Source organism: Squalius cephalus (genome assembly GCF_949319135.1).
Source record: "Squalius cephalus genome assembly, chromosome: 5".
Classification (NCBI taxonomy): Eukaryota; Metazoa; Chordata; class Actinopteri; order Cypriniformes; family Leuciscidae; genus Squalius; species Squalius cephalus.
In genome coordinates this window covers 36267610-36275690 of record NC_137126.1, presented here as the reverse complement: position 1 = coordinate 36275690, position 8081 = coordinate 36267610, and the positions used below count along the sequence as shown (strand labels likewise).

Sequence of the window (8081 nt, the reverse complement as noted above, 5' to 3'; positions counted from 1 at the left end):
TGACACTGCTGTAGCTATTCGTTATCATATGACTAGTTTAATGATTCATTCTATTAAAATGATTAAAAAAGACCTGTGTTGTATGGCATCCTTAATACAGAGCTGTTTTTGTTTAGTATTTCTTTACATAAAAACAGATCATTTATAATCAAAGTTGATACATTGACTGTAGTTGATATAACACAACAAACTAGAGAATCGATCACGATCAACGAACCCACAAATCGACTGTGCAGGTTCCATTATCTTCCCTGTATTCAGTTATGTTGCCGATTGTCGATTACTTACGCCTACAGTGAACGGCAATGGCTGACGGCAAGGATGAAACAGTGGCAGCTTCCAAACCAGAGGTATTTTACAACTATCGGGAGAGGATTACATGTTCACCCGAGGAAGAGGCGCAATTAGAGAGACAGCATTTCTGGAATGTCATGAACGCGTTTAAATACTACAGGTAAACATTGCTGGAGCATCAAAGTGAAAGTCCCATCTGCTCAACACCAATACAAGATGAGCCACTGATATTTGAGCTTTAATTTTGAACATGCGAGAGCATTAAAATATCCGTATTGATTTATATATATAAATCTCCACTGCTTATAAAATTTGGATTTGAATGGTAAAATAACGCCTGTGATGCCATCAATTAAAGTCCAGATTTTATGAATCTATCTATCTATCTATCTATCTATCTATCTATCTATCTATCTATCTATCTATCTATCTATCTATCTATCTATCTATCTATCTATCCCTCTCTCTCTCTTTCTATCTCCCTCCCCCTCTCTCAGATTCAAATAGCTTCATTGGAATGGTGAAAGAAACCTTTACATTGCCAAAGCATTAATAACACGATACAAAAAAATAAATAAATAAAGAATAATAATTAATCATAATAATAAAATAAAAATACAAAATTTACATAAAAAAAAACAGCAATACTTTTTAAAAATCTTTTAATATTTATAAGTGTCTCTAGGCATATAGTGAGTGTTGGTAGCTCTGTCCCGCTGGAGGCTCTTTTTGTCGTGTCAAGACCTTACAGGTTTCCGCTTGCTGGGCTTTCTCCTAGCAGGTACGGTAGTTTGTCCATAGAAAGTGTCCCTAATGTTTGTATAAGAAGGGCAGGAAGTGCAGGTCTGTTTCCACTTGATTTTCTTTGCAGTGAGGGCACAGCTGCTCTTCCTTTGGCAGCCAGGTCTGTCTGTGTCTTCCTGTCTCTATGGTGAGACTGTTGTGTTCACTGAGTCTGTACATGCTCAGGACTTTTCTCAGTTTAGGGTCACTCACTGTGCTCAGGTTTCCAGCTAATTCATATTTTCTGTTTAGGGCCAGAGAGAGAGACTTGATCTGGTCAAGACTGGTCTAAGACTAGAAAAAGTGTTCCAATCAACCTAAATTCTCTATATATATATCTTCCCTTTAATTTACTTTGTCCTCTGTCCATATATATTGTGTCTCCCACTGTGTTCAGAATTCATGTTCACGAACGAGTGAATCGAGCCGAGCGGCAGTTCCGATGCCTTCCAGATCACCACCAGCAACTTTTGACAAACTTCCTGCCCAATCTGAGCAAGATCCGCTACTGTGTTGACCGAAACCAGGAGGTGATGCAGGCCATAGTGAACAACTGCCTAGATATGTTTGAGAACATGGAGTATGGACAGGATGTAGGTGGCAATCAGTAGGTCTTACAATTAATAATGTTGTATTTTTTCATTTGGTTGTTGTGATGACAGAAGTGTGGCTTTTATTATCCTGTTTAGTAGTAAGTCAATTAATCTAATAGTTTTCCTGCTTTTCAAAGGGTGACCCAAGGAAAGTACGGCCTTCTTCAACTTTTGACATGGACAAGCTGAAGTCAACCATAAAGCAGTTTGTCCGTGACTGGAGTGCAGCAGGAAAGGCTGAAAGGGACAGCTGCTACAAACCTATTATAGAGGAGATCCAGAGACTATTTCCTCCAGACCAGTGGTAAATATACTTTGATGTCATTCTGTGGTTAAGTATACGGTCTACTGTCTTAGTATAAGGTGCATGCAGTATATCTATGTACACTACCTAAAAAGTTTGGGGTAATGTTTTTGAAAGAAGTCTCTTATGCTCACCAAGACTTTATTTGATCAAAAATACAGTAAAACAGTAATATTGTGTTACAATACTATTACAATTTTAAAATGTCATTTATTTCCAGTTAATTTTCAGCATCATTCCTCCAGTCTTCAGTGTCACATGATCCTTTAGAAATCATTCTAATATGCTAATTTGGTGCTTGATAGATATTTCTTATTATCAGAGTATTATCAAGCTTTTACTTGATATAGAAATCTTTTGTACTTTTGATCAGTTACCCTTGCTGAATAAAAATGTACCCAAACTCTTGGAAAAATGAATTCTTTTTGGAAAAATGTCTGCTGATTAAATGAATTTAGTGTTCTTATGTTTTGTGTCAAATGGGCTCAACTTATAATTTGGAAAGGAATGAGTTTTGAGTTATATTTCTCTCTACAGTGATGTGTCCCAGGTAAGAGTGTTAGTGCCCGGGTCCGGTCTAGGTCGACTTGCATGGGAAATCGCTCATCTGGGCTATTCGTGCCAAGGCAACGAGTGGAGTTTCTTCATGCTCTTCTCCTCTAATTTTGTCCTGAATAGGTACAACACACTAAAATCTTCACAATTTAAGTAGTACCATTCACATAAATATAGCTTATTATATATGTTATATTTATTATATTTCTCTTTTGGTCTTAACAACATGTTGTAATAATATCCTGTTAGGGTACGCCCTCTATTTATTATTAGTGACATGTTGTGTAATTTAGAGGCATAAGGTAAAGTATAGTAGAACTTGTATCCCTGGTTGAACTTCTTTGAGTTCTAGGACAGCAAATTTGAATCGAGCAATCAGAATGGTATATAACATCTGTAGTGAGGAAACTAACTGATATTTCGTCTCTCAGGTGTGATGAGGAGAATGCTTTTACTCTGTATCCCTGGATTCACCAGTTCAGTAATAACAAAATGTCCTCAGACCAAACAAGACCTGTTTCCTTTCCTGATGTCAATCCACAGAGTCTTCCAGCAGACTCTGACTTCTCTATGGTCGCTGGAGACTTCCAGGAAGTATACAGTGACCCTGGTGAGTTTTTTTTAATTTTTTATAAACATCAACGTAATTGTAAATGGCACTTAAATGGAGACAGGGAAAGAACTGAAACTTGAACATTTTAAGTTGTATCTCCCATACAGAAATGTGGGATTGTGTTGCTACTTGCTTCTTCATTGACACTGCCCACAATGTTCTTGATTACATTGAAACCATCTGGAATATTCTAAAACCTGGTGGTGTCTGGATAAATTTGGGTAAGTCATATTCTGTATAATCTTAATCATTCACAGTCAAACGTTATCTACATATGAAATGCTGAAAACAGGTGTGGTTGAAAGATATTTTTTGTGTTTGTTCTCAAAGGTCCACTACTTTACCACTATGAGAATATGGCTAATGAATTGTCCATTGAGCTGAGCTATGAGGACATAAAGGATGTCCTTTTAAAATATGGATTTGTCCTAGAGGTAAACAGTTAATTATCAACTGTTTAAATTATTATTAACAGTAATACTCTTATAAACTGTTACTGTATTTCTTTCCACAGTTGGAGAGAGAGTCTGTGGCCAGCACATATACGGAGAACGATCGCTCCATGCTCAAATACCTTTACGACTGTGTCTTTTTTATCGTACGGAAACCTGCAGAACAGTTGATGAATGGAGATCTGACACCTAAAGATGGCCAGATTGAGGATTCTTTACAGATAAGAAACTCAACATGATGTTTAGAAGGCTGAACTTAGGGCTGAATTCACAGACAAATGGCCCGAATAATAAACTGAGGATTTTAATCATGAATGTCAGCATTATATTCCTGGTAATACAATAAGACTGGAGCTTTATTGTGTACTGAATTATTTCAGACATTTACCAAAAATATGTCATGTTTTGGTGCATTGCTTTGCAGTCATATTCCTCAGGTTTCAGGTGCTGCTTCACATCTTACTAATGCCGCTTGTCACTCCACACATACATTTCAGTGTTTTTCTTGCAGTTGTTTACACTACCACAGTTTTCATGTCCAAAATCGTATTCACAGAGCCTACTCTGGATATTGACTTGCGCAGTTACTCCAGCCCCTCTGAGGAAACTTGCTGGCCATTAAAATTGTATTAGTTGGTAGCACTGAAATAAAGTTGTTTTAAACTTAACAGATTTTCATGATCTTGTACATACTGTAATAAAACTGTTTTACAATTAAGAAAATGTGGAATGTTGATGACTGTATGAAAGCCTTTTAAGACTGTTTATTGTTCACCACACAAATTTCACATTAGTAATTAGGAAGTTAGTTCATGTGTTTTAACATTTACGTTTATTGTTGATATGGATATTATTCACAACCGTTTAGCTTTTTACTATAAAATAAAACAAAAATGTTATTGTTGTTCGACCTCTCTGGCCACAGAGGGCGCTGTATTCAAACATGCGGTTCAACTTCAGTTACGACACAACTGTCGTAAATGGCTAGAATATTGAATGTCCCTCTGCGTACTAAAAAAAAAAAAAGTATTACCGCTCTTTTGTATAGGCTAAGTTTGAACTTTTCTGAATAACTTAGCTCGTACGTCGCAGAGATGACCAAGCGGAGAGCAGAGAACATTTTACCTCCCGAAATCCTCAGTAAAAGAAGTTTTCGTTCTCTCTTCAACATCGACAAACCTGTCGCAGGTGTGAATGTGATCCAAAACGCCAATCCATCCTCGTTGTCATTCTCTGGACAACGCTCCAGGAAAAGACCAAAGTTTCTCGATGACCCGCTGGATACCATTAACCTACCGAGAAAAGTGTCTGCAAACAGGGTTGATTCAGTGCTGGCAGATAAGAACACATGCAAGCCTAGAACATTCGAGGATGCTGGTAGATCTGCTGTCACGCGGCGGTCATCTTGCGCGCTTCAAAATGAGTCAAATAAACAGCCTGAAGAGGAAAATAACCTTACTGCAGGAGACAAGGTAAAGTGTCACACATACTAGTGCAAAGTCACACAAGTGTGTGGCGTCCCGTAGAATGTGCAATGATGGCAGATGAACATATGGTGGCGGTACATGATATCTATCTATCTATCTATATATATATATATATATATATATATATATATATATATATATATATATATATATATATATATATATATACACATAAGGTATGGTTTCACAGACAGGGCTTAGATTAAGCCAGGATTAGACCATAGTTCAATTAGGACATAAGTAACGTTAGCTTTTATAAATGTGCCTTAGAAAAAAAAAAAAATAATCAGCACCGGTGTGCATCTTGAAACAAAACAATGGCACTAACATATTTTTAAGGGGTCCTATTATGCTTTTCCACTTTAGTTAGTGTGTCTGTCATGTAGCTATTTGAGCTTAAAAAAGATCTGCAAGGTAAAAGCTCAAGTCCACTCCAAAGGTATATTATTATTTAAAGGTGCTCTAAGCGATGTCACACGATTTTTAGGCCAAACTTTTTTTTTTGTCATATACAGCAAACATCTCCTCACCATCCGCTAGCTGCCTGTCCCCTGAACACAAATAAACACGGTCTCTGTAGACACCCCAGGCTCCACAAACTGCAAGAAAAACAAACTGGGCTAACCCACACCACGAAACATAACAAACTGTTCCAGCCAATAACCTACAAGAAGGATTTGGGGTGGGGTTAGTGCACGGATGAGGAGGAGGGAGGGTCTAGCTAGCCTAGCGTGAACTCACTCAGAGGCCCACGTGGAAGAAAATGAATTGAATAAAGTCGTTATTTTTGTTTGTTTTTTTGCGCACAAAAAGTATTCTCGTCGCTTGATAAACTTAAGGTTGAGCCACTGTAGTCACTTGGACTATTTTAACAATGTTTTTACAAACTTTTCTGGTCTGGCAGATGAAATTACCTAACAGCCTATGAAGGAGTGAGCCAGCTCTCAGATTTCATCAAAAATATCTTAATTTGTGTTCCGAAGATGAACGAAAGTCTTACTGAGTTGGACCAACATGAGGATGAGTAATTACTGACAAAATTTTAATTTTTGGGTGAACTTAACCCTTTAACAGTTGCAATTATACGTTTTATGTAGCTGCTATGATAGCTATGTTGTAAACGAAGGGCAAAGCTTTGCCTCCGCTAGCCTGCTAACTAAAATGACAGTATTGATATAGTGTTTACTGTAGCTTTTGTAAGCTCTTGCTTTTGTAAGACTGTTCACCGTCCCTTAGGAAAAATATCCATGATTTTGTGATCAGTTAGTGTTTGCATTACCATAATTTTCCGACAAATATGATTAAATGGTGGATAACATCATATCTATAAGAAAAATACAAAACATACCACCCTGAAATGTCCTGTGAAATCCGTGCTTGCAAAGTCCGTGCTTGAAATTGTTCGTTAACATTGTCAGAGTCTGAATCAGACTCGAATTGGTTTGAAATTGACGCCTTCGTTAATATTTACATCTGAGTTGAGGTCACGGTTATGGTAAGGTGCGGGACATATTCCGAACACACGCTAGGCCTAAGCAGTGCGAATCACAACACACTGGGCCAGCTAACCAATCAAAGCACAATTCATGTTTTGGAAGGAGGGACTTCCAACGAAGGAAAATGACACATTCAACTAGACTGGGGAGAGAGGAGCTGCAATAATGTAAAATATGTTTTTTTTAATGGGCCTAATATGACCCCTTTAAGATCAGTGCATTCAGCAAAAACAGCTCAAACATGCATTTTAGTCTGGGACTTGGCTTAATCCTTGTCTGTGAAACCGAGGGCAAAACTATTAAACTTTCAGGTACTTTTAGCATATTCTTTTAAACTTCACTCTTGTTGGTGCATGTGTTTGCTGTAGTGAATGCTTTGGATATTCAGCTCTGCTTGTATCCCACTAGGCGATGCACACAGATGAGGACCTCTCTCCATTCAATTCCTTCCAGTTCTGGCAGGTTCCACTGCCTGAGTTGGATCTATCTCTCTTGGAGACTGAACCCTCAGCTGGGTCCTGCACAGCCTCTTCCACCAAAGACTTAGAGGCGATGGAAACCTGAGGAGATCGCCAATGCAGTGACAGGTTCATTCTTGTTTAGATGTTGTATAGGTGTTGCCAAATTACGCGACTGGACATGAGATGATTCCCCTTGATCTGCACTAGATGAATGTATGAACAAAGCCTTGTGCTCTGTATAGTTTGTAAGCCTCCAGCACAAGCTTTCATTCTGATGGGAACGCATCATGGTCATGTGACCTCAGTACTCTCCTATATGGGTCATGTGCTCAGAAGTGTGAAAGTATAATGCTGTATTGAACTGATCATGTATGTTTTTTTTTCTGTTAGTATCTGTAAAAGTTAAAACTTTTGAAGGTGACACAAAGCCTTTCTTTTGCTTGAACTGAGCCAGATTTTTTAGCACTGTTTATGTTACTTAAAGGTATTAGTCACTTTTATTCTTTAGTTAATGGTTTTTTTTGTTTTTTGTTTTATAAAATTTGGGGCTGTGTTCCTTTCCTCTGACCAACAACATTATCTTTTTGACAACAGTATTTGGTGCTTCTGAACTTAGTGGATGGAGCAAGAGCTTTGTACGTTCCATTGGCCTGTAACTGCAGTGTTTTTAAAATTGCCCAACAGCAATAAAAGTTCTTTCTTATATTGGCTATTGCTTACATTGTCTTTGGTACCTGTCTGATTTCATGATTCTTCTTTTCGACATTGTAAAGTACATTACAGTGAACCGTTACAGTTGAGTAGTGTGATCTCTTTCCTCATTCCTCATCCAAAGGAAGTGAAACATACCTGTCTCCACCCTGTTGTGTCAGGTGCTCATGACCTTTGGTCTAGGAGGGAATAAGTGCTGAGAGCATGCCAGCTTTATCAGGAGATTGCATCGCAAGTGATCAGCATGCAGATAGTCATGTTCATCTGCTAAGCTAAAATAAGCATGCAAGTAAAATAATACAATGGTAAGCCAAGTTTTGATACTTTGTCCC

General features: G+C 37.9%; 2 protein-coding genes across 2 annotated transcripts; both read left to right on the top strand.

The window, feature by feature from the left end:
• The first annotated feature begins 244 nt into the window (after window positions 1-244).
• Window positions 245-4310, top strand: carnmt1 (carnosine N-methyltransferase 1). Its single transcript, XM_079870701.1, has 8 exons — window positions 245-454; window positions 1475-1670; window positions 1808-1974; window positions 2512-2652; window positions 2961-3139; window positions 3250-3363; window positions 3473-3576; window positions 3657-4310. Exons 1-8 carry the CDS (start codon window positions 306-308, stop codon window positions 3831-3833), a joined length of 1227 nt encoding a protein of 408 aa, XP_079726827.1. The 5' UTR covers window positions 245-305; the 3' UTR covers window positions 3834-4310.
• Window positions 4311-4524: 214 nt separating this feature from the next.
• Window positions 4525-7142, top strand: LOC307158269 (uncharacterized protein). Its single transcript, XM_079870700.1, has 2 exons — window positions 4525-5066; window positions 6986-7142. The coding sequence occupies exons 1-2, from the start codon at window positions 4689-4691 to the stop codon at window positions 7139-7141; spliced, it is 534 nt and encodes a 177-aa protein (XP_079726826.1). The 5' UTR covers window positions 4525-4688; the 3' UTR covers window position 7142.
• Window positions 7143-8081: the final 939 nt, after the last annotated feature.

What these genes read in the sequence shown, in the direction of transcription:
- carnmt1 (XM_079870701.1), top strand. Translation starts at nt 306, where the DNA reads ATGGCTGACGGCAAGGATGAAACAGTGGCAGCTTCCAAACCAGAGGTA. An exon ending in AACGCGTTTAAATACTACAG is followed by an intron (nt 455 to 1,474) that starts GTAAACATTGCT and finishes CACTGTGTTCAG; the next exon opens with AATTCATGTTCACGAACGAG. An exon ending in AATATGGATTTGTCCTAGAG is followed by an intron (nt 3,577 to 3,656) that starts GTAAACAGTTAA and finishes TTCTTTCCACAG; the next exon opens with TTGGAGAGAGAGTCTGTGGC.
- LOC307158269 (XM_079870700.1), top strand. Translation starts at nt 4,689, where the DNA reads ATGACCAAGCGGAGAGCAGAGAACATTTTACCTCCCGAAATCCTCAGT. An exon ending in ACCTTACTGCAGGAGACAAG is followed by an intron (nt 5,067 to 6,985) that starts GTAAAGTGTCAC and finishes GTATCCCACTAG; the next exon opens with GCGATGCACACAGATGAGGA.